The 24,374-nt window shown below is 39.1% G+C and overlaps 8 protein-coding genes across 12 annotated transcripts in view; 5 read left to right on the top strand and 3 right to left on the bottom strand.

The window, feature by feature from the left end:
- LOC106293385 overlaps positions 1-850 on the bottom strand; it is a 1,634-nt gene extending 784 nt beyond the window's left edge. Inside the window, exons 1-4 of the mRNA XM_013729069.1 lie at positions 761-850; positions 523-686; positions 286-438; positions 10-208 (exon numbers count right to left, since the gene is read on the bottom strand). Coding sequence (XP_013584523.1) covers positions 10-208; positions 286-438; positions 523-686; positions 761-797 — 553 coding nt within the window. The 5' untranslated portion in view covers positions 798-850. The remainder of the gene's footprint in view (positions 1-9; positions 209-285; positions 439-522; positions 687-760) is intronic.
- Positions 851-1,308: 458 nt separating this feature from the next.
- On the bottom strand, positions 1,309-3,611 carry LOC106343268 (putative BPI/LBP family protein At1g04970). The gene is made up of 6 exons (XM_013782436.1): positions 3,073-3,611; positions 2,722-2,861; positions 2,285-2,639; positions 1,964-2,212; positions 1,760-1,885; positions 1,309-1,687 (listed from the first exon to the last, which is right to left on the bottom strand). Exons 1-6 carry the CDS (start codon positions 3,478-3,480, stop codon positions 1,454-1,456), a joined length of 1,512 nt encoding a protein of 503 aa, XP_013637890.1. The 5' UTR covers positions 3,481-3,611; the 3' UTR covers positions 1,309-1,453.
- A 357-nt stretch (positions 3,612-3,968) lies between these two features.
- LOC106343320 (protein MITOFERRINLIKE 1, chloroplastic) lies at positions 3,969-5,605 on the top strand. Its single transcript, XM_013782497.1, has 2 exons — positions 3,969-4,569; positions 4,700-5,605. The coding sequence occupies exons 1-2, from the start codon at positions 4,032-4,034 to the stop codon at positions 5,353-5,355; spliced, it is 1,194 nt and encodes a 397-aa protein (XP_013637951.1). The 5' UTR covers positions 3,969-4,031; the 3' UTR covers positions 5,356-5,605.
- A 1,185-nt stretch (positions 5,606-6,790) lies between these two features.
- Positions 6,791-9,536, top strand: LOC106292533. Of its 2 annotated transcripts, XM_013728139.1 has the most exons (11): positions 6,791-7,015; positions 7,242-7,381; positions 7,528-7,609; positions 7,710-7,777; positions 7,904-8,005; positions 8,110-8,199; positions 8,351-8,425; positions 8,520-8,552; positions 8,648-8,725; positions 8,822-8,878; positions 9,088-9,536. In XM_013728139.1, exons 1-11 carry the CDS (start codon positions 6,961-6,963, stop codon positions 9,280-9,282), a joined length of 975 nt encoding a protein of 324 aa, XP_013583593.1. In that variant the 5' UTR covers positions 6,791-6,960; the 3' UTR covers positions 9,283-9,536. The 2 variants fall into 2 exon arrangements, with proteins under 2 accessions (XP_013583593.1, XP_013583594.1); XM_013728140.1 differs by lacking the exon at positions 8,822-8,878 and having other exon boundaries at positions 9,088-9,526.
- Positions 9,537-10,170: 634 nt separating this feature from the next.
- On the top strand, positions 10,171-14,510 carry LOC106295233 (transcription initiation factor TFIID subunit 6). Of its 2 annotated transcripts, none has more exons than XM_013731081.1 (14): positions 10,171-10,354; positions 10,511-10,662; positions 10,870-10,956; positions 11,177-11,278; positions 11,387-11,495; positions 11,787-11,887; positions 11,965-12,102; positions 12,195-12,290; positions 12,464-12,588; positions 12,925-13,057; positions 13,320-13,445; positions 13,532-13,643; positions 13,867-14,245; positions 14,331-14,510. In XM_013731081.1, the coding sequence occupies exons 2-13, from the start codon at positions 10,537-10,539 to the stop codon at positions 14,232-14,234; spliced, it is 1,623 nt and encodes a 540-aa protein (XP_013586535.1). In that variant the 5' UTR covers positions 10,171-10,354; positions 10,511-10,536; the 3' UTR covers positions 14,235-14,245; positions 14,331-14,510. The 2 variants fall into 2 exon arrangements, with proteins under 2 accessions (XP_013586535.1, XP_013586536.1); XM_013731082.1 differs by having other exon boundaries at positions 10,175-10,354; positions 10,514-10,662.
- LOC106295234 (protein TIC 20-I, chloroplastic) lies at positions 14,496-15,830 on the bottom strand. 2 transcript variants are annotated; one of them, XM_013731083.1, is made up of 3 exons: positions 15,726-15,830; positions 15,367-15,578; positions 14,496-15,286 (listed from the first exon to the last, which is right to left on the bottom strand). In XM_013731083.1, exons 2-3 carry the CDS (start codon positions 15,560-15,562, stop codon positions 14,649-14,651), a joined length of 834 nt encoding a protein of 277 aa, XP_013586537.1. In that variant the 5' UTR covers positions 15,563-15,578; positions 15,726-15,830; the 3' UTR covers positions 14,496-14,648. The 2 variants fall into 2 exon arrangements, with proteins under 2 accessions (XP_013586537.1, XP_013586538.1); XM_013731084.1 differs by having other exon boundaries at positions 14,496-15,262.
- A 186-nt stretch (positions 15,831-16,016) lies between these two features.
- LOC106292663 lies at positions 16,017-18,468 on the top strand. 2 transcript variants are annotated; one of them, XM_013728297.1, is made up of 7 exons: positions 16,017-16,491; positions 17,014-17,066; positions 17,187-17,223; positions 17,330-17,407; positions 17,732-17,827; positions 17,948-18,027; positions 18,101-18,468. In XM_013728297.1, exons 1-7 carry the CDS (start codon positions 16,039-16,041, stop codon positions 18,195-18,197), a joined length of 894 nt encoding a protein of 297 aa, XP_013583751.1. In that variant the 5' UTR covers positions 16,017-16,038; the 3' UTR covers positions 18,198-18,468. The 2 variants fall into 2 exon arrangements, with proteins under 2 accessions (XP_013583751.1, XP_013583752.1); XM_013728298.1 differs by having other exon boundaries at positions 16,020-16,491; positions 17,190-17,223.
- A 347-nt stretch (positions 18,469-18,815) lies between these two features.
- Positions 18,816-24,153, top strand: LOC106343737 (probable sucrose-phosphate synthase 3). Its single transcript, XM_013783036.1, has 11 exons — positions 18,816-19,239; positions 19,317-19,549; positions 19,989-20,052; positions 20,127-20,828; positions 21,272-21,406; positions 21,485-21,616; positions 21,700-21,930; positions 22,006-22,068; positions 22,315-23,250; positions 23,476-23,603; positions 23,704-24,153. Exons 1-11 carry the CDS (start codon positions 18,943-18,945, stop codon positions 23,978-23,980), a joined length of 3,198 nt encoding a protein of 1,065 aa, XP_013638490.1. The 5' UTR covers positions 18,816-18,942; the 3' UTR covers positions 23,981-24,153.
- Positions 24,154-24,374: the final 221 nt, after the last annotated feature.

The raw sequence follows: 24,374 nt of genomic DNA, 5'->3' as shown, positions 1-24,374 counted from the left end.
GGTTGGTACCTTTTTGCTCCGGTGGTGCTTTAAGATCGCAGGTGATGTACTTATTTGGGGAAAAATAGGAATAGTGAGATTTAGTTTGAAATACATGACCAGAAGAAGAAAAATATTCTTTAGCTTGAAAGGTAATGAAAAACATGATGCCAGCACCAGCCATGTGATAGTTGGCTTTGATAACCTCCACAAATTCATATTTTGTTTCCTGGTAAAGCAAAAACCCATTCGTACATACATTACTTGCTACGACGTTGAAGGAAGCATAAGGACTAGTTATCAAACCTTGTCCTGATTGTATTGGTCAAGGGATTTACGAGAAAGGCTGTTCAATAAATCTCTCATGGTATCTCCGTCTATGACCAAACTGTTATCATCGAAATCAACGGGTCTGTAATTAAAATCGTAGCGGAACTGACTGAAATCCATGTCGAATCCCTAAACAACCAACCAAAAAGATTCCTGAAGATCTCGATCAATCACCCTATTACTATTTTACACAGACAAGGAAAGATACAAAACCTGAGTCCCGGTGACTTGTTTAGCCATGAGGTCATACTCTTGGTCCATTGTGCGAGGACTAGTAGTTCCTTTATACTCATGGCCACTTAATGCCGGGACATAGTGACCCTCGGGCCCAATCTCCAATCCGAAACTTACATCCTCCAGGTAATAACAAATCATTTCTGGTGGGATAAAATTAGGGATCGCTACTAAATCATTTATCTACACACATCCTTATATATATTTATCGACTTACCTGCAAATTCTTCCTCCCCTGCGGTTGCTTTCTCCATCGCGCCGCCCCGTAGATAGATGATGAGTTTCTGAACAAAATAACAAATCCTTCTTCTTCTTTTTTTTTTAAAGTGATATATATATATATATATATATATAATATATGATGATAATATTTAAACTATTAAATAAATACTAGTTAACTAAAACATAAATAACTATGGAATAAATAATATTAGGGAGTGATCCTAGCTTCTTCACAATAATTTTTTCTTTGTTTTATTGTGACCTTCTCATCTTGTGTCACAACTTTGAAGCACGTAGAATATGAATTATGTTGTAGTTGTTCTAATTGCAGTGAACAAGAGCTTAGTTGTGTGATACTCCGGGGCTGCAACTTTTTATCTAGACGAATCATGCTAACAATCCTTATATCTGTGTATGAAAATGGTCTGATTATTATGTGAAAAATCTCTTAGACAATTGATTTACAAATTTATTAGACAATTGATTGGATTTCTAGCCAACCGGCCTAACCTCTTAATCGACTAATTATCCGACACTTAACCATAGTAATTACAAGAAACATTTTTATTTCATATAGAGAAGTAGCATACACAGTTTGTTCAACATCAAGATACAAAAGTATTATACAAGGCGAGTCACTGGTCCAGATACCAGACCAGCATTGACACTTACAACCGCCAATTGTAAACTACAACAAAGTGTTTATCCAAGGTGCAGATCTTGGTAGACTCAAACCTGATCGAGGATGTTGGGACGAATCCAAGTAGGCGATATCGCTGCAAACTGTGATTTCAGAGCTTGAGCAGATGATTTCAGCCTTCTCAAGTGTGAATCCGTGGATTATGGGCAAAGGGAAGCCTTTTTCTAGATGGTCGTTTGCATATGGCACAAACACCGTTTGTATAACGGTCCACACTATTGGCTACAAGATAAAGAAGATGCAGTCTGAATGAAATCTTTCCATATATTAACACTTCGACATTTGTGCATTTACCTGAAGAAGATGCAGATGGAGATTTCCAATGTTACTCCATTTCAAAGACATGGAGAAATCTTCCAATTTGACGCTGCCTCCAAGGTTATTACCCATCACTCTGAGAGCACCGGACCCTCGGATCTCCTGCAGCCAAGCAACAGTGAATAATCTAAAGGTAGAACAAAGCATGTATGTACATAGTTATGTCACTTGACGTCTTACCAAGGAGATGCATGCTACTGGTATTACTTGGTCTGCTTCTAGAACGTTGATTACTAGGTCCGCGTTCACATTAGCTCCCACATACTGCTCTGAGATCTTTACAACCGGAGGCGATGATAGACTGATGTTCAGATTCATATCCTGGTTTGGGTACTTCCTGTATAGTTGTGGAATGATGAACCTCCACCTAGCAGTGTTTAGAAGATCCTGACCTGGTACTTTATCCACTATCCATTGCATAAACTCTGCCTGAATGAATATAGAATGATTGAATATCTCATATGAGAAATGATCAATAGATGAATATCATCAATACCATACATTGTAGTACAAAGCTGCAGCAGAGTTGAAGACAGCTTCATCCAGTGAAATTCCGAGCATTTTAGAATTTCCAGGGCAGATAGATGAAGGTGCAGAGTTTCTTAAGGAGGAGGACCTTAAGACTTGATTCGTTTCTGCTTTGGTGAACAAGCCGTCGATTTCGAAAGTGATGGATGAATCTCTCAGTATAGGATCAGTGGTGAAAGTGACATTGAGTGCAGCTTTATCATCTACTGGGATCTCCTTTGGAAGGCTTTGTAGGAATGAATCAAGGTCTGATACTCCTTCACTGAGTTTGTTGGAAATTGTACTTTCCACACTTGCTCCAATTTGGTCTTTAAATGCATTAACCATCCTAAATTGCAGAGAAAAAGACAAATTTCAAATGAAAAAAAAAAAAAATAGCCATAGAAACAAATAAGCAGATAAATGCATACCCTTGATAAAACCATGAGGCTCCTCCTTCAAGCTCAATAGATATGTCTTTCACATGGCATCCGCATTCCGAAAGAGAGAGCTTCAATCCTCCTTTATCACTTAGTAAGCCTAGAGAGAGCCCAATCTCCATGCCTTCAACCTTACCGAGAAGGCGAGAGAATCAGCACTCATCAAATTCCCTTCTTGTAAAACATATATAACAATGAGCAAAGTAAAACAACACCCACTAAAACACTAAAACCAACTATGTTCTAAGTAACAAGAAAAATCTTGTCTTTTCCATTGGTTCCTATGCTATCAATGTCTAGATCATACAAGTCTCAAGCAAGTCAATGATATGATTAAATTACCTGAACAGATGCAATCCCCTGATCAGAGATTTCCATCGGAGGAATCCAAGAAGCGTAAGAGTAATGCCAATTCATACTCAGATTGCAAGTCGTCCCCGAAGCGACGATGACGACACCTGTCTCACCAAGCTTGACATAAGAGGAGGCAACATCAAGCTCGTATATCGTGAGGTTGGAGACGACGACATCTATTCCTCCTAAGAACGGGATTTTCACTGATTTCTCGATCCTGGGGATCTGGAGAGGTATAATCGACGCGATTGCTTTGTTGACTAGGAGGTTTTTCACGAAATCGAGGCCGTTTTGGGATATGAGAATCGATGTGAATGAATCGGTCTGTGTGTGGGATGGTGAGAAGAAGAGGGGTTGTAAGAGGAGGAGGAAGTAGCACCACCTAATAACATCCATGGCAGAGATTCGAAGTTTTTTTTTTTTTTTTTCAAATAATTCTCACGCCAAATGAATGAGGAAGCTTTGCTTGTTCTTCAACGAAGAACAGAACAGGTCGCAAGGTTAGTGTCGTGTCTCTGGCAACTTGCTTAATGGTCTGGATTATTATGAAACTACCCAAATACCCTTGTCATTCGATTTGCTTTGTTGAGAGGGGGGTAATTTGACTAAATTGGAAGTTTTCGGTGTGAAAACACAATTCTTCATTTATTTGTAATATAACAAGAGGGGGTAATTTACCAAGTTACAAGTATTTGGGGGTGAAAACATAATTCTTCATTTAATTGTAATATTAACAAAATATTCAGGATGGGATAGTTTGATTCAATTGGGGGTGAAAGCATACTTTTCCAACAATCTGATGATTAAGTATTTAATTTTGAAATTATTAGGCAAACTTCGTGCCGTTCAGCGTTTTATTCACAACACTGCGCTCCGTTTCTCTTCAGGGCTCTCGAGTATCATCTTATGATGCTTCGTCTTCGTCCTCAGCTTCCACCAAATCAGCCATGGAAGCTAGATTCTCGGAGAGCCTCGGCCTCCCCTCTCCGAATCTCAACCACTGCCACCTCACCACCGATTTCAACTCCCTCTTCACTTACTTCTCCGATCGCACCTCCGCTCAACTCCCCACCGTCAGAAAAAAATCTCTAACCGAATCGAGAAAACCATCTCCTCCGTTCGCATCGGCTTCAGTCTCAGATTCCAATCCCGGCCCCGGATTCCTGAGATGGATGAAGCCTGCGTCGCGAAGCAGCCCAAAGATCCAAACGCTGATGAAACACCTCTCCGTCTTCGAGCGCGCCTTAATCGGCGCAGGCGGCGGCGGAATCGCCGGCGCGTTCACCTACGTCTGCCTCCTCCCGCTGGACACAATCAAAACCAAGCTCCAGGCGAAAGGCGCCTCTCAATTGTACAGCAGCAGCTTCGACGCCGTAGTGAAAACTTTTCAAGAGAGAGGGATTCTAGGTTTCTACAGCGGCGTCTCCGCCGTGATCGTCGGCTCCACGTTCTCCTCCGCTGTGTATTTCGGCACGTGCGAGTTCGGTAATATTATAAGCTTACTATACTATTAGCCGGTTTACAATTGAACCGTAATCTAAACCGGCTAATATATACTTGTACATTCATTAATTAATCAAGAATACAGTTTAAGTTTGTTACACTATCTTAATAGGTAAGTCACTCCTCGGCAAGTTCCCGGAGTTTCCTCCCGTTCTCATCCCTCCCACGGCCGGCGCCATGGGGAACATAGTCTCGTCGGCTATAATGGTTCCCAAAGAGCTCATCACGCAGAGGATGCAAGTTGGGGTCAGTGGGAGGAGGTCTTACCAAGTTTTGCTCGAGATTCTTGAGAAAGATGGAATCTTGGGGCTCTACGCTGGCTACTCCGCCACGTTGTTGAGAAACTTACCGGCGGGGGTGCTGAGTTACTCGTCGTTTGAGTATCTTAAAGCTGCTGTTTTGGAGAAGACGCAGCAGAACAATCTTGAGCCTCTGCAGAGCGTTTGCTGCGGCGCGTTGGCCGGTGCTATATCCGCTTCGATAACGACGCCGTTAGATGTGGTGAAGACGAGGCTGATGACTCAGGTTCACGTGGAGGCGGCTAATAAACTTGGCGCTGCTATGTATGATGGTGTGGCGGGGACGGTGAGGCAGATACTGAAAGAGGAAGGTTTGGTGGGTTTTACTCGAGGGATGGGGCCTCGTGTTGTGCATAGCGCTTGCTTCTCGGCGATAGGGTATTTTGCGTTTGAGACTGCGAGGCTGACGATCTTGAATGAGTATTTGAAGAGGAAACAGGATTCCGAAGCAGCTACCGTTGATGCTTGATTCTTTTGAGAGAAAGACTCAAATTAGCATTCTGGGTTTTAGCTTTGTGTGTGTTGTTTCTCCGACAAGGTTTGTCTTAGAGCTGAGTTGTTTCTGAAATGGAATCACTGTTTTATTTGGTTACCTTGGAGTATTGTAGTTGCTGCATTTTCATCCAACCTTAAACTAGTTTGTGTGTTTAATTTGATTTGATTTGCATTTCAGATTCAATTTATTAGCATTGTTATGCAATTAAGAACAGCTTAACATTTTTGTGTAACTAGGAGTTTCATGCCTCATGGGCACATATAAAATATTTAAAAATGTTATATATAAATAAAATTTTCTATTTTTATATTTTACTTTTATTAGTTTAAAAAATAAAACCATAATGTAATTGTTTTTAGTTTGATTTATCCAAGTTTACTTTGACTTTTTAATTTTGCATTATTTAACTTTTGATAAAAATAATTGAAATTTATAAAGTTACTTTATTATATTATTCTTTATTTAATTACCATTTTTAAATATGTCTATTTGTAAATATATAAATTATTTCTAATAATATATACATTAAATAAAAATAACTTATATACGTTGATAAAATATATTTTAAACTACACTTATTTTAATAATAAAAATATGATTCATATATTGATGTAAAATTTTAATATTCGTAATTATTATTTATATATAAAAACATATTATTTTAATTGATATAGAAAAGTTATTAAGTATCATAAAATCTTACCAAAATGAATATTTACTGAAAAAATATGTTTTTGATATAAAATTTATCAGTTATTACTATATTAAGAAAATTTTCCAAAATTATAAATCCGTATATAGAAAAAAGAAAAAGACAAAAATAGCACTAAATCAAGTTTTTGTTCTCAAACTAGGACTCAAGGTCAAAAGTCACAAAAATAACACTTAATGTTTTATCAAAAGTCACAAACTTAGGATTTAGAGTTAAAGAGTGGGGTTTAGGATTTAGGGTTTAGGGTTTAGAGTTTAGGGTTTAGGGTTTAGAGTTGAGAAATGAGGTTTTGGGGATAAGATTTCAAATTTTGAAAAATAAAAAAATTAAAATTTTCAAAAAATGAACTTAGAAAGATGCTATTTTGGTCATTTTAGTTTTGTAGTGCTATTTTTGTGATATAAACTTAGAAATGTGCTATTTTGGAGATTTGCCCTATAGAAAATCATCATTATTACAAAAAACATAAATCTAAATATTATAAATTTTACATGTCACAATTAGATTTATGTCATGTCATATTTTTTTTTAAATCATATCATCATTTTTTGTGAAAATTAATGTACTGATGACACATTTACAAATAACTTATCAGATATAGTCTAGGATAGTCTGGAGCTATTCAAAATGTCCAAAATACCCTTGTCATTCGATTTCCATATTGATTTGCCACTTGGGGGGTAATCTGTTTAAAATGGAAGTTTTCGGGGTGTAAACATAAATGTTAAAATATGTAAAAGTTGAGGTCCAAAAGGGCAAAAGGGTGTATCGTAATTAAGTCTCTTCTGGTGGCGAAAGCGTCACGGAACAGAAGAATCGAGAAGAGCAAGCCGGCCGCTGAATTATCAACCTTGAATCGGAATCCCATGGCTGTGCAAGCCGGCGTTCAGACCTCCAAAGTTCTCATCTTACTCGGCGCAGGTCTCTTTCTCTCCCTGTAACTATGAATATGAATCTATTGTTATTGCTTTGACTGTAATCTAGCAAAAATTTCTCGAGCGGTTTACGTTGGAATTTGATCTTAAATTCTGGCAATTCGATGAATCAAAATCTCTGCTTCGCAATTGTTGAACTACGTTTTTGTTCACAGCTTCAAATATTTTTTTACGTATAAATGGATGATTGGTTCTGTTTTCTATGTTCAAAGGTGTCTCTGGTTCGATCGTGCTGAGACATGGGAGGTTGTCTGACCTAATAGCGCAGCTTCAAGAATTACTCAAAGGAGCTGAAGGAGTTGAAAGCACACCTTATAGTTATAAGTATGACAGTGCCGCCCTAGCTGCTCAGGTATTGTGGTTGCCTTTTGCTCTGTTTGATTACTATGAATGATCTCAAAAACAAAATCAACTATTTCTGATTTTTTTTTCTTTCTAAATCATTGCTGATTCCTCTGTTTTGTGACTTGGTTCTCGTGTATTTTTCTAATAAACCAGATTCGGCAGCTCGCAAATGAAATCAAAGAGCTAAGTATGATTAATCCAGTTACCATATTTAACGGAGATTCAAACAACAGTGGTATGCTCATACCTCTTTACATATATGTTTTTATGCAGAACTCTCTTACGATTCTCCATTTTTAATGAGAGATAAAACTATCTTGCTTGTGCCTATGCAGGCTATGCTTCTTACCTGGTTCCAGCGGCCGCTGTTGGAGCTATGGGATACTGTTACATGTGGTGGAAGGTGCTCTATCTCACAAAGTCTATCTTTTTTATGTGTCTTTTGTTAGATTTTGCAAAATGTTTTTTTTTCTTTATGCTTGCTTTATAACGTTTATGCGCATCTTACTCATTTCTTTCTATGCTGCAGGGTTGGTCATTTTCTGATGCAATGTTCGTGACAAAGAAAAATATGGCTAATGCAGTTGAATCTTTTTCAAAACAACTAAACGACTTGTCAGAAACACTAGCGGTAAAAAAAAAAAAAAAAAAAAAAAGACATTTTCTCAAAACGTTCCTTGCTTGTTATATGTTTATTGTCTTGTGGTTTGTGACTTGGCGTATTTGCTTATGCAGTCAACAAAGAAACATCTTTCTAAGGAGCTAGCCAAATTGGATTGGAAAGTGGAAGAACAGACCGATATATCTAAAATGATTTTAAGTGATGTAAGGCGCTCATCTTGTTTCTCATTTTCTTGTACTCATGCCTTCAATTTTTCTAGACTTAAGATGAGTGTAATGTAGGAGAAATCTCTCTGGATATACAACGGTATCCTATAAGGACTAGATTCTTATTTAAATTTTGTTTTTGATGCAGGTAACAGCCGTGAAATCAAGCATTTCACAACTTGGATATGACTTTCAACAAATTAATGAAATGATATCTGGAATAGTAAGTCACGTCTTTTACCCTCTTATATGTGAACTAAACGTATTTTTGTAATTCAAATGGATTAATGTCACTCTCTTATATTAATTTTTTACAGGAAGGGAAGATTGACAGTCTTGAAAGCAAACAAGTAAAACTATTTACGTACTTCAACCAATTGTTGTAATCAGTGTTCTTATAAAGCTTATATAAAACACTTTTTTTTTTTTTGGTTTCAACTCTCAGGATGTGACCCTCTCAGGACTATGGCATTTATGTCAAATTGCAGGAGTTAAAGACAATCCAGCTACTAAAGTCTTTCAGGTGAGAGCTAACAAATTAAGAGAAACCTCGCCTTACCCTTTTTCACTTATTGAAATGCCTGAATGAAAAGTTGGTGTTCTGGGCTTCTTGATTTAGGATGTTGGTACGAAATTACCTATTGATGCAAAACCATCATCTAGCAATTCTCTATCGGTAATGATGAACCCAACACTCTTCTTTTTATATCTTTTTGTTCTAAGGATAAAGGTCATACTAAGAATTCACCAAGATCATATCTCTTGAAAGCAGTTTCAGTGGAAGGAAATGGAACTTAAAATGTTTTTTAGCAGCTCTTATATATTTAGCTCGTGCTGTTTATTTCTTTGACTTTTTAAAACTTAAAAGAAGTATGGAAACTCCAGGGTCTGAGGTTCCTAACAGAAGGAGAGGAGGGTGTGAACGTGGTACACAACAAGCCTGTATTGGAGAAAGAAAGCCCGTTGGTGGTGAAACCAGTGGAGGAGAAAACAAAACCTGCCGTGGTGACAAGAAGCAGAGTCCACAGAGCGTTTCCCGGTGGAATATCTTGGGTACAAGACCTTACCAGACAATCATAAACTATATTTTTTTTTGGGGTGGAGGGGGGTTGTTTTACAAAGAATTTACTTTATATGGTCCCAACTTGTGATACTGATACTGGGACTGGGGCAATTATTTATCTGTAAGTAAGTAAACTATACACATATTGCATTCATCAACAGTTTGTGTTGCCCTTATTGTTTGTGAAAGATAAGAGTGTGAAAAATGCTTTCACCTATGTTTGAATGAGAATAAAATGATACATGGATTTGTTCTAATGAATTTTCATCAATTTTTGTTGTTGATGTATTTTACAATTGAATTTTACTATAAAAAAATAATGTTGGTGTTACGTATGAGCTATTTTACACGCTGTTAAAAACAAAAACTATGGCTAGCTTGTATTTTTTTTTTTTTAAGTTGATTTATTATGATGTTACAATTATGAGATAGGAAAGACTATATAGACGATTCGACAACCGACAATACTACTAACTGCATCACCTGAGCCTACGCCTGACCAGATTTACTTGCACCATGTTGAAGATCGTTTATAAAGCTTTCTTCTGTAGTCTGCATAATTGTTTAATAAACCGTTTTTTCTGGGACTTGAAATCTGGATTTCCTGTAATCTGCAATAAATTATATAGTTTGGGATTCGAACCCCAAATCTGAGTGTAGAAACCTTTAAACCTTAACCAATAGGCAAACCTGAGTGTAGAAACCTTTAAACCTTAACTAATAGGCCGCGGTGCTCACTTGCTAGCTTGTATAAACATTGGATTTCGGTTGGCAGAGAGAGAAATCTCTTATCCTTATTGGGATAAATAAGGCCCAATAAGATTAAGAGTTAGCCCAAAGCTGATCTATCCGGAACCCAATCGGGTGCATTGAAACCTCAATTAAATACCCGACCCGATGCTGATTCGCTTCTTCGACGATAATAAACCGGAGGAGGCTAGACGGAATCTCGGCATCGGTTATATAATTCTAACCCTGGAGGCTCCGTTAACGAGCTTCAAGCCTCGCTAAAGAAATTCGCGATATCTGTGGAGCTATCTTCTGAGTCGAATCGAGCCTGTGACAAAGACGCGTGGGTCTATTGAATCGGTGCGTCTGGTTTTATCGTTTTTTTTTTAATGTTCTTCGTTGTTTGGAGATAATCACTCTGTTTCGGAGCATTGAAGTATGCAATTGTTTCTGTTTTTATTGAATTGCGATCCGTTGGATTCATTCACTGTTGATATATCTTTTGTGTGGATACAGTAGAGCTGTGGAAAGGAGAAGAGAAGATGAGCATTGTACCTAAGGAAACGATTGAGGTTATAGCCCAAAGTATAGGGATTACCAATTTGTCACCTGAGGCTGCACTGATGCTTGCTCCTGATGTTGAGTATCGTGTTCGTGAGATTATGCAGGTTTAGTTTTTTTTTTTTTTTTTTGTTTTAACATGAGCTGTGTGTTTTAGGTATATTAGAAATTGATGTTAATGCCATCTTTGCAGGAAGCTATCAAATGCATGCGTTCGTGAGATTATGCAGGTTTTTTTTTTTTTTTTTTTTTGTTTTAACATGAGCTGTGTGTTTTAGGTATATTAGAAATTGATGTTAATGCCATCTTTGCAGGAAGCTATCAAATGCATGCGTCACTCTAAGAGAACGACTTTAACAGCTTCCGATGTTGATGGTGCTCTCAACTTAAGGAACCTTGAGGTAGTACATACTAGAGTAGTTCCCATTTTCAATAAGCTTCGGTGGTGCACTATCAGTTGAATGTTTGGTATAGCTTCCTTTATTTGGTGGAGTTTATTACTAGTGTGAAATATATATATGGTATCTGGTTTTGAGGGTTTGACCTTTCTGGTGCATATGAATACCACCATTTATTAAAAAGTCAAATGCATCTATTTGAGAATGATCATGTTTATTGCAGCCGATATATGGGTTTGGCTCAGGAGGACCAATTCGGTTTAGAAAAGCTATTGGGCATCGGGATTTGTTCTACACTGATGACAGAGAGGTGGATTTCAAAGATGTAAGATGTTGGGAAAGCTGAAATATATACATGTGTCATATGATTTTTTGTTTCAGTTACAACATTTATATGTTTTCCTAATATATTCAAGAAATGTCATGATTCTAGGTGATTGAAGCTCCACTACCAAAAGCTCCCCTTGATACTGAAATTGTCTGTCACTGGCTTGCCATTGAAGGAGTCCAGCCAGCTATACCAGAAAACGCTCCTTTAGAAGGTTTGCCTCTCAAGTCTATGTCCTGGGTTTGAGTTTTAAAGTCATTAACCAAATTTATTGACAATTGACATTAAACAAATATTAGCATGTACAGTGACGTTTCGAAGGTGAATTACTAGTGTAGTAAACGCTGAAGTTACTAGTTAGTGATGTTGATGAAAGATCAAATTACATATTTGAGATGCATCTGTATATATGTTGTGAGAATTATCACGAGCATGACAATTTGAAGCATTTCCTTGTTCATCCCATCGTGAATAAATATTTCCCACTTGTTTATGGTGTTTGTAGTCATTAGGGCACCTGCAGAAAATCAAATCTATCAACAAAAGGACGGACCTCTTATTGACATTAGGCTACCAGTGAAGCATGTCTTATCTAAGGAGCTTCAGGTATGTCTTACAGATTAAATACCGCAGGGACGTATCTTACGTGCAAAAGACTTATCTGTTGTTTTCACTCTTAACAGTTATACTTCCAAAAGATTGCTGAACTTACAATGAGCAAGTCAAATCCTTCCCTGTTTAAAGAGGCATTAGTGAGCTTGGCCTCAGACTCAGGACTTCATCCCCTAGTTCCATATTTTACAAATTTCATTGCTGATGAGGTAACATAATGCAGCACCGAATAAACTTAAAAATAAATAAGAATCGCAATTGCTTGATGCACATTACAATATTATTTTCTCTACTGATGCAGGTATCACGTGGTTTAAATGACTTCCTACTCCTGTTTAATTTAATGCACGTTGTCAGAAGTCTTCTGCAGAATCCTCATATACACATAGAACCTTATGTAAGTTGATGTCTGGATCTTAAGAACTATAATAGAATCTTGTAGCTCCACTTTCTTTAGTTTTTTTTTTATGTATGTTTCTTCGAGTTGCGTTTTAGACATGCTACGTACTATGCATATTGCGCGTTGTTTCATAACCCTGAAACTAACGAAACTTTTCCTTTTGGTGCCAGCTTCACCAGTTGATGCCCTCTGTTGTAACATGCCTTGTATCGAGAAAGCTTGGAAATAGATTTGCCGACAACCATTGGGATCTTAGAGATTTTACTGCGAATCTGGTTGCACTGATATGTAAAAGGTTCATTCTTTCCCTTTCATTTCATGTAACTTTGTGTCCGTTTTTGGTTAATTGTGGGGATTATCTTACTGAAAATGATTCTTACTGGCACTAATAATGAAAATTTATACTGAGCTATTGTATGCAATATCATGAGATTAACATGTCCATATACAGTCTACTAATTTCATCCTAGCCGTGCTATTGGCTTCTGGTATTTTTCCGGCTTGAGCTGAAATATCCAATGGGAAGATCTGATTTTAAAGAAAAATAAGTTATAACTTTGCTAAATTTTTCTTCATTGTTCAGAAGGGTTTTCGTCATTTGAAATCTTGTGGTATGAATTTTTTTTTTCAGGTTTGGAAACACTTACGTTACTCTTCAGTCTCGTCTTACGAAAACTTTAGTCAATGCACTTTTGGATCCAAAGAAGGCCTTGACTCAGCACTACGGTGCAATTCAAGGATTAGCGGCTTTAGGGCACAATGTCGTAAGTATTTCCTTTACTCTCTCTGATATATTAGCGGCGATGCCTCACTGTACTGCTATCACTTTGCTCTTTTCAAGGTTTTATTAGTTGTGTAAGTTACCCAGAACATGCACTATCATCTGAAAATCCTTATTTTCTTTTTCACCATTTTCCCTGCTTCTCTTTCATTTCATAAGGAGCTTGGATTTGTATAGTCATACAAGTGTCAGAAATAACTTAAGCACAGTACTCCTGTGATGTTAGCTATCATTTTATTGTGTAGGTACGCCTTCTTGTTCTGTCAAATCTTGAACCGTATCTTAGTCTTCTCGAACCAGAATTGGATGCTGAGAAGCAGAAGAACCAGATGAAGAGCTACGAAGCTTGGCGTGTGTATGGAGCGCTACTGGTTAGTGGATACATTCTTCTATAACTGTAATCGAAATCTCAGTAGTTTTACTCCTTGAAGGAATTTCTGAATTTTTTTTTCTCCAGCGTGCTGCAGGCCTGTGTATACATGACCGGCTTAAAATCTTCCCGAATTTGCCATCTCCTTCACCAAGTCTCCTCAACAAGGGAAAGGGGAAAGTAATCAATACTGAGCCAAGTAAGTTGCATCAACCAATTTACTTTCTCTGTATTGAACTGAAATCGAAAATAGCTAAAACTTAGGAGGGTCAGACACACGCTTAGGGACTAGTGATTGCCGTAACCATCGTTTATATATATACAAATATGGAACTAGAACCTTCCCGACCAATCATGTATGGCGCTGTGATAACAATTGTATTCAGTTTCCAACATCTATTCACCCTTTCTGAATATGGCAGATAAGCGAAAGCTGAGTGTAGATTCTTCTGAAAACCGGTCACCTCGTAAAAGATTGATAGCTACAGATGGGTCAGATGGTGGTCCATCGCCAATGCAAGTAGATAGACCGACGGGAGATGCCAATCCGCCACAAAACTCCGTTCACCCATCCTCATCAGAACAAGCTTCTGGTGGTAACGCACCTGAAAGCAGAAACGCAAAGGAGAATCAAGGCAGCAAGGGCCGGACTATTACCCGGAAAGCAATCCTTGATCAGATTTGGAAAGATGACCTCGATTCCGGACGGCTCTTGGTTAAACTACACCAACTCTACGGTGATAGGATTCTTCCTTTCATCCCTTCTACAGAGATGTCATTATTCCTCTAAACCATCAAGAGGTACGTTTCAATGAAAATTCATGGTTCTGCGCTTGTAGAGATTAAAGCACCATCTAATATATCTTTCCTCTGTTCTATGTTTCAGCCATTTGTTGAGAGCTTATCAGAGTGTCATCCATAAACTCCCTGAGCATCTCGGGTTTATGGAGAAGAAGCCTACATGTGGGCTTCCTCGAATTTAGAATCTCCCAATGTACTATAAACTATACAAGTCTGATCAACACTTTAGATTCTTTTCGGTTCATATCCATTCCAGGTTCAAAAATTTGAGACTTTGATAAAATGTTTGAAACATAAATGTCACTTAACAAAAGAGACAGACATAGTTGATACAGATACAAAGGCCTAACGAAAAATTTTAGAAATGAAGAGCAACAAGGATCTAAAATGAAATGACTTCTTATTAGTCGTATGGGATCTGGATATACGCAGCATCACAAACAAATGGGATGTCAGCGTACATACCGGCAAGCGCACACCTTATGCTTTCAAGGACGGTAAACAGATAAGCAAACGCAACGGCCGTCCAGAAATGCATCCCAAACTTACCCCAATAGAGTCCAAGAGGCATCCACTTGCTAACAGTTCCTATAACCTGAAGAGCGATTTCAAGCAGCATACCCATCACCACATGGAACCTGAAGAAGTGAGGCCATTCTTTTCTCCTCACTATCCCAAGGTAGGCTACAAAGAAGTAAGCCATCAGGAACCAGCCAGGTAACCTCCCTAAGGCGCCTAGAAACGGGTAGGTCAAGAACTCGAAATCTTCTAGGAAAGGGTGGAGATGGTAAGCGGTTTCCGCGTACATCCAGGTCTCGTGAAGCGGCATCAGGTAAGGTAGGCATGCCAAGGTTCTCCACCACCATTGTGGCTTTTTGGTCATTGGAGGAAACCGGAAGCTGGATGGTACATCTTTTGACGCTCTTGGGGACAAAAGGGCTTTCCTGCGGATGGGTAACACGGGTAATGTACTAGACAGACTACCTTGTTCCCCATTCAGAAGCCGAGAAGACGAGGCTGAGAGGTTTGAAAGAGGCACACCTGAAACAAAAGCATAAACTTTGAAAAACTAATATCTCTCTTATCATAGTTAAAAGTATTCATTGAGACAATCTATATACCTCTTTGTACACTAGCTTGAAGCCCATTAAATGGTAAATGTGAGCCCAAAGAGTTCTTTATGACAGACAATGAACTCGGAGCAAGACAACGTTGAGTCTGTCCTCCTGAAGCTGTAGCTCTGTATGAAGATGGCTTGAAACCCCAAGAGCTTGTTAGAACATGTGAAGTTAACGCGCTGCATCCACTTATCATCATTACCAACCTAAACTACCTATAGAAAACATTAAGTTTAGATTCGATTTCAACATCAAGCTACAACATTTCAAACCTATCCAGCTCTCGGACGAATTAAAACAAAATTTGAAAACTTTCTTAAAACCCATGAGATGATTCAGATTCAGACGGAAGAAGAAGTTACCGAACGCTCGATGGAGGTAGAGAGAAACGAATAGGGTTTTATCGTGCATTCATCCACCTCTGAATCCTATCTCCTTCACTCTTCTCCACAAAAAACAAAAAAACAAAAAGGAAATAAATCTCTCCACTCTTCAGTTTTACATCAATACCCTCAGGCCCATATCGGCCCAGATAATAAACCTCTCTCGCTTTTCTCCCTCAGGCCCAGATCGGCCCAAACTCTAACCCTCTCGATCAACAAGAAGGTTCGGGTAATATTAAACAAATTTTGAAACTTTCTTGTTGGACTGTTTGCTTTCTTCCGCCGTCGGAAAATGTCGACTCCAGATCCCAACTCCTCCGCATCCGCAACGGCGACTCCCTCTCTCGTCGTCACCGCATCCGAAACTCCGGCTCCACCCGCAAACAATCTCAGACCAACGCCGTCTCAGCCACCTAACGCTCCTCCGCCGCCGTCTCTGCCTTACAGAGCCATAGCTGCTAATCCGTTACAACAAACTCATAACAACCGCCCTAATTCGTCGACGGTTCTTTACCCGTTTGCTCCTCATCCGGGTCGAGGAGGGTTTTCGGTCCGACCCGTTCGGATGAGCGCGCCGTTAGTCGGTTCCGTGACGGCGGCGGGTAATCAGAGCGGTTACCCGGGTTTGCCTTACAACCACCGGCTGGCGGAAAGCATGATGCAGTTCATGAGGGCGAGGAATCCTCAGGTTCAGCATCAGGTTTCTCGTCCCATGAGAGGAGTTCCTCACTTTCTCCAACCGCGGGTGAGGTTTTTTTATTCAAAATTTGGTATTTGATTTGTTGATTTTTTTTTGCTCCTTTTTGTTTCAATTGATTAGTGGATATGATTTATTAGCGACAAAGCTCGAGATGATCTGAATCTTCTTGATTTGCTTCATGTGTGCTTTCTTATTCGAACTAAATGCGTTTTAGTTTATTTACTTTTGCTTCAATTAGCATTCTCTACTTAAAGTTTATACCTTTTTGTATCAAAGATGTGAAAGATTGGCGCTTTTTTTTTTTTTTTATCTGTTGTGCTTCTCTGTATATATATGCTTCATCGATCTGATTCTCTTGGATCTTTCTATTTTAGGTTCCTTGTCCTGCTATGTGGTGATAATTTTGATTCTAATTTGTTCTCATAAATTTTTATTTTTTTTTCTCTGGAATGAGGAATACTTAAAACTCTCTGTTTATATCTCAGTTAGTGTTAAGCTGTTTTGCTCTTAATATGCAGTCTTGTGCTAATCACTTTGATTCTTGCCATGTCACATTTTGATATGTAGGTTGCTCCTCCCCCAACTTCAATTCTAGACACTGGCAGGAATAAAAATGCCAGGTGTAACATTAAGTTTCTCTAATTTGATATTTATATTATTATCTTTTCATTCTGTTTCACTGAGTGCATAGAGTAAAACATGTTCTATAAACTGAGCTCTACCTTTCTCCGTGTCATTAGAAGGCGGGATGCGCTTGTCCTTGTTAGAGGGAGAAAGGTAAGCCTCCTTTTTTTTTTTTTCATTTTTCTTTGGATTGACAATGTGGACAAAGAGTCTTTTCAAAAGATATTGGTTTGTGATACTCTTATCAATACTTTTCCAGGTTAGAATCACTGATGAAGCTTCTCTCTATTCACTTAGTCGATCGTGGTTGAGAAATGGCGCACATGAAGGAATGCAGGTTCGCCATCACTTTGTGTTCTTACTGTTAAAAGTATAATGCAAAAAAGCTTAGATATTTGTACTCCTGGGATCTTTGCTTTGCTGGTGATTTAATTACTTTGGACTACTCCTCTAATTGCATCCAGATTAGGAATTAGATAAAGGATTCTTGTTTGATATAGTTTGTTGTATCTTTTAATCCCCTTTTGGTTTTGTTACAAGCCAACCTTAGTTAAATGATCGATCATTAATTGCGACTTTCCCGTTTTATAATGCAGTTTTGATTTGCCAGCATAAACCAACCATAGGGCCTAATCTAACTTGCAGTTTCTCTGTTAAACAGTCGCAAAGGAGCGATACAATGAAACCGTTACCAAAGCCATTACCTCTGGATGTGATGGAAGCAGCTGAAAAACCAACTGATGATGATGATAAAGAGGTATGTGCGTTTTCTCGTCAAGAACCATATACTCTCTGAGCAGAACGGAACACATTACTCCCAGCTCTTGAACAGAAACAAAGTGATGTTTCATTCAACTTTTTCCTATGACGATCTCAGGACGAGGAATCTGTGAAGGACTTAACAGAGAAGGATCTTTTGAAAGGACACATCGAGCGAGCTAAGAAAGTCCGCGCACGGTAAGTTTATCTCTCCTAGTTATCCTGTCTAAACTATGTTCACCGAGCCCAAAACGGGTCTGTTTGGTTTCAGATTAAGAGAAGAACGGTCGAGGAAGATTGCGAGGTACAAAGGAAGATTGGCTCTTCTTCTGCCACAATCCGGAGAGCAGTGCACGAAGAACGATTAAAAGCTTTGTTAGGACTTGCTTGAGGCTTTACATGACTCTTGTTAATTTTAGCATAGCACCACGTACCTTACGTGTAGGAAGGTGTGTTCTTCTTTCTCTCGTATAAGATTAGTAGACCTTCCATATGCTCTTTAGATATAAATATCTTTTTTTTTTATCTGCATTCTCTTATAGATTTGTTTCTTGATGTTATGTGTGCTCCAAAGTCCAAATTCAAACCCTATGTGGTTGTATTTTTAATACGTTTGGTCATGTACAATTTCTCTTTATTCACTTCTTAGCCCAATGAGATGAGAAATTCCATCTAGTTTTGTTAAAATAAAATATAAATCACATACCCATAAATACAAAACTACATACCTTACCAATTAAAAATTCAATTTTTGTAATTTTTTTATACTACACTCATTATTAGCTGAAGTGAAGTAGAGATAAATGGTTGAGGGAGAACCGCAGAAGGAATCGGACAAAGAGAACATAACCAAACTCTCCTGTTTCTTCGCTCTTACCGTTGCATTTGCCACGTGATTACATTAATGTCTGTAAACGTGTCACCGTCTTGATGGCTCCACCGCTTAACATCTTTGCTAATTACTGATCTCTTCACGTTCAATCCGCCATTTATGTAAAAAGATCCTCACATCACTTTTTTTTTTTTTATCTCTATCTCTCGATTGTTTCTTCCCACACTTCAACCTAATTAATCAGTTTCTTACACTCCAAGAAAGAGAAAGAAAGCCTCAGAATGGCGGGGAACGAGTGGATCAATGGCTACTTGGAGGCGATACTTGACAGTCAAGCTCAGGGGATCGAAGAAACACAGCAGAAACCTCAAACCTCCGTGACGGCTCTGAGAGACGGAGAAGGAGAGTTTTTCAACCCGACCAAATACTTCGTGGAGGAAGTCGTCACCGGAGTCGATGAGACAGATCTTCACCGGACTTGGCTCAAAGTCGTAGCCACTCGCAACTCCCGTGAGCGAAACTCTCGCTTAGAGAACATGTGCTGGAGGATATGGCATCTCACTCGCAAGAAGAAGCAGGTACGTTATGTTACATCATTGTTATATGTGTGTCATTGTGTTGTTTATGTTATTATGAATGAGATATTGTTACACAGTTAGAGTGGGAGGATTCTCAACGAGTGGCGAACAGGAGATTGGAGAGAGAACAAGGAAGAAGAGATGCGACGGAGGATTTGTTTGAGGATTTATCAGAAGGAGAGAAAGGAGACGGTCTCGGAGAGATTGTTCAACCTGAGACACCTAGGAGACAGCTGCAACGCAACTCGTCCAGTGTCGATATTTGGTCTGATGATAAAAAGGAGAATCGTCTTTACGTTGTCCTTATCAGGTAAGTTACCTTTTGTATCCTTCTTGCTTGCTTCCCATTGATTGAATGTAATGTGTAGACCTGTGGGTTCGGGTAGTTCGAGGCGACCAAAGTATTGCCGAATTGAACCGGAAAAAGTTTGGTTTGGTATTTGGGTAGTTTGGTTTGTAAAATTTTGTTTGGTTCAGTTCAGAAATTTTGTACACTAACCGAAATTTTCGGTTTCGATTAAAATTTTGGTTAAAGATTTGGTTAACTTCGGATTCGAAATTTTCATTAGTTCGGCATGAAATTTGGCTAACAATTTTCTTTTTGAAAAACCGAACTAACCGATTACGGAAGTGAAAACCAATATAAACCTGCCGAATCAAACTGAACTTCTCACTAAATTTTGGTTCATTTCGGCTGGTTTGGTTCGGTTTAAAATCTCAGGTCTAGTAATGTGTGTTGATTGTATCAGTTTGCACGGGTTGGTTCGTGGTGAAAACATGGAGCTTGGTAGCGATTCTGACACTGGTGGACAGGTTACCTTGTATTCCAAGTTATCCATAAGCTCAAATCTTGAGCCCCCTGTTTTAACTTTGTTTAAAAATGTCAGGTGAAATATGTAGTGGAGCTAGCTCGTGCCTTAGCGAGAATGCCTGGTGTGTACCGAGTAGATCTCTTTACACGCCAGATATGCTCATCAGAAGTTGACTGGAGCTACGCAGAGCCAACAGAGATGCTAACAACAGCTTCCGCCGAAGACTGCGACGGCGACGAAACGGGAGAAAGCAGTGGAGCTTACATCATCAGAATACCGTTTGGTCCGCGCGACAAGTACTTACCAAAAGAGATTCTCTGGCCTTACATCCAAGAGTTCGTTGATGGAGCCTTAGCTCATATCCTAAACATGTCGAAAGTTTTGGGAGAACAGATTGGTAACGGGAAGCCTGTATGGCCGTACGTGATTCACGGTCACTACGCTGATGCAGGGGACAGTGCAGCTCTGCTTTCAGGTGCGTTGAACGTTCCTATGGTCTTGACGGGTCATTCTCTAGGGAGAAACAAGCTTGAACAGCTTTTGAAACAAGGGAGGCAGTCAAAGGAGGATATAAACTCGACGTATAAGATCAAGAGGAGGATCGAAGCTGAGGAGCTTTCTCTGGATGCTGCGGAGCTTGTTATAACGAGTACGAGGCAGGAGATTGATGAGCAGTGGGGCCTTTATGATGGGTTCGATGTTAAGCTTGAGAAAGTGTTGAGAGCTCGTGCTAGACGCGGTGTTAACTGTCACGGACGGTACATGCCAAGAATGGCGGTAAGTACACCAAGAACTAACCAGCTTATCATCAATGCTTTAAAAATTGTTATAGGCGGCACCTATGCTCTAAATCAGTTATAGCCAAAATGAATTTTTTTAAATCGGTTTAAACTGTTCCAAATCAGCTAAATTGATCTGAATCGATTTAAATTTGTCTAAATTTGTTTCAATATCAAGTAATAATGTTAATGCAAATTCATAAATTTGTCTAATTTTTTTGTATATCAATTTTTAATGATTCATAAAAATATTTTTAATTAGATACAAGTAATTAAAATGTTTAATATAAATGTATATCAATATTGTTAACGTCTATGTCCTGGATAATTTGACTAGTCCTTTAAAAAGCACCTAGTAACCATATAACGATTTTTTGAACATTATGATTGCTTATGATTATGAAGTAAGATTTTGAGCTAGTGAGTGAGTCTGTTGCACAGGTTATTCCACCAGGAATGGATTTCACAAACGTTGTGGTTCAAGAAGAGACACTTGAGGGCGATGGAGAGTTAGCTTCCTTAGCAGGAGGAGCCGAGGGATCTTCTCCTAAAGCGGTTCCAACTATATGGTCTGATGTGAGTTTTCCCTAAGCAGCTTCACTATCTTCTTTGGAGTTTTTCTTTGTAGATTGTGTTTGATATCTTCGTTGGCAGGTTATGAGATTTTTCACAAATCCTCACAAACCCATGATCTTGGCACTATCTAGACCAGACCCCAAGAAGAACATAACCACTCTTTTGAAAGCCTTTGGAGAATGTCGACATCTACGGGAGCTAGCTAATCTCGTAACTAGTGATATTAACTAACGCCAAGAAAACAAGATGCTCAGTTTTCTGAAGGTTGTTTTTTTTTTTCTCTGTTTTGGCAGACTTTGATTATGGGGAATAGAGATGATATAGATGAGCTACCATCTGGAAACGCAAGTGTTCTTACAACTGCCTTGAAACTCATTGACAAGTACGACCTTTACGGGTCCGTTGCGTATCCTAAACATCATAAACAGTCTGATGTTCCTGACATATACCGACTCGCTGCAAATACAAAGGGTGTTTTCATTAATCCTGCTTTGGTTGAACCTTTTGGCCTTACACTCATTGAGGTAAAGTCTCTTATTAAATATAACTATCCAATATTTATCATCTTTTCTTTAACCAAATCTGAAAAAAAAATACAGGCTGCGGCTCACGGGCTTCCCATGGTGGCCACCAAGAATGGTGGACCGGTCGATATACTTCAGGTAAAAGACCTGTCCTGAAACTTAGTCATCTCCGGTGTTCTAAAATCGGCCGGGTCTAAACGAAACAATTTTATATAAAGATTCTTTAAATAATCGGTTTAAGCGTTCAAAAAATCGGCATAGGTACCAACTAAATGATAATCCTCTATAAAACGTCTAACCACCACCTAACGATTTTTTAAACATTGGTCATTTTTCAGATTGGTAATATTTTTCTTTTCTTTCTCATGGTTTTGGATTTTTCAGGCATTGCATAACGGTTTGCTAGTGGATCCACATGATCAAGAAGCAATAGCTAACGCGTTACTGAAGTTGGTATCAGAGAAGAACCTATGGAACGAGTGCAGGATCAACGGTTGGAAGAACATTCACTTGTTCTCATGGCCGGAGCATTGCCGGACTTACCTTACTCGTGTAGCCTCATGTCGTATGAGACATCCGCAGTGGCAGACGGACGCAGACGAAATGGCGGCTCAAGAAGACGAGTTCTCGCTCAACGACTCTCTCAAAGACGTTCAAGACATGTCTCTTAGACTCTCTGTGGACGGAGACAAACCGTCCTGGAACGCGTCTCTTGAACCGAGTAGTAATGATCCGGTTAAACAAATCATGAGCCGGATGAAGCAACCTGAGATAAAGAGTAAACCGGAAGTGCAAGGGAAGAAGCAAGGAGATAACGTGGGGAGCAGGTTTCCTGTTTTACGGCGACGTGAACGGCTTATAGTTATAGCATTTGATTGCTATAACGAGGAGGGAGCGGTCGATGTAAAATCTATGGTGACGATGATTCAGAACATCGTCAAAGCCGTGAGATCGGATCCTAAGATGGCTAAGAACTCTGGTTTCGCGTTATCCACTTCGATGCCGCTTGATGAGTTGACTAGCTTCTTCAAGTCTGCTAAGATTCAAGTGAGCGAGTTCGACACGTTGATATGCAGCAGCGGGAGCGAAGTGTACTACCCAGGAGCTGAAGAAGGGAAGCTTCTTCCGGATCCTGACTACGCCTCGCATATAGATTACCGTTGGGGCAATGAAGGGCTTAAGAACACTGTGTGGAAGCTCATGAACACAACAGCTGTTGGTGGAGAAGCTAGGAACAAGGGCTCCCCGAGTCTTCTCGAGGAGGATAAGCCATCGAGCAATGAGCATTGCGTTGCGTATTTGATCAAAGATCGCTCAAAGGTAAATTTTTTGTTCCTCGTTGCTGCCGTGTGATGAGAATTTATGACTTGCGTTATAAGTTACGTCTTAGAGGTCTTTAATATCTAATTAGGTTTCTTCAGGTGATGACTTGTGTCAGAAGTTACGTCTTAGAGGTCGTTAATATCTAATTAGGTTTCCTCAGGTGATGACTTGCGTCATAAGTTACGTCTTAAAGGTCTTTAATCTAATCAGGGCTTCTTTCAGGTGATGAGAATTGATGACTTGCGTCAGAAGTTACGTCTAAGAGGCCTCCGTTGTCATCCTATGTACTGTCGGAACTCGACAAGATTGCAGATCGTTCCTCTTCTTGCTTCTCGATCACAAGCTCTTAGGTACTTTAATATTCCGACCACCAAAAAAAATAAAAAATTTCCGACAACGCTACAAAACCACGTTACATGAGTTATTCTTGTCTGTCTATTTGCGGTGCAGATACTTGTTTGTGCGGTGGAGGCTGAACGTGGCGAACATGTACGTGGTGGTCGGAGAACACGGCGATACGGACTACGAGGAACTTATCTCTGGCACACACAAGACGGTGATCGTCAAGGGGCTCGTGACGTTGGGCTCTGATGCTCTGCTCCGGTCAACAGACCTTCGAGACGACATCGTTCCGTCAGAGAGTCCTTTTATTGGTTTTCTCAAGGGTGATGCACCGGTTAATGAGATAACCGACATTCTGAAGCAGCTGTCAAAAGCCGCTACTTGATTCAATTTTAGTATCTACTCACCGGTTCAACCTTGTAGATTTTATTGGGATTTAATAGGATTCTAGAAAATAAAAATTACAAAACAATGATGGTCATTGCAATTATTCTATTTCTTCGTTTTTTTTTAATTCAATGTGAGTTACTGTATGATGGTTGGAATTTGGAAAATAAAAAGAGAAGGAATAAAACTTTTATATAAAAACTGAACTTTTTTACTATTGGAAATATATATATATATAAATCCTGATTGTAATTTTCCATAAAGTAAGAAAGTACAGTACTGCAAGAATTTTTAAGAGTTTAAAACAAATGTGTATTGATTTTTAATTAGCCTGGTTCTACAACAATCAACCGGCCGGTTTAATCTAGAGAACCGATTTCGGTTTGATGCGG

The sequence above is a fragment of the Brassica oleracea genome, chromosome C5, assembly GCF_000695525.1.
Source record: "Brassica oleracea var. oleracea cultivar TO1000 chromosome C5, BOL, whole genome shotgun sequence".
Lineage (NCBI taxonomy): Eukaryota > Viridiplantae > Streptophyta > Magnoliopsida > Brassicales > Brassicaceae > Brassica > Brassica oleracea.
Note: the sequence above shows the minus strand (reverse complement) of the source record. Positions and strands in the feature narration are given on the sequence as shown.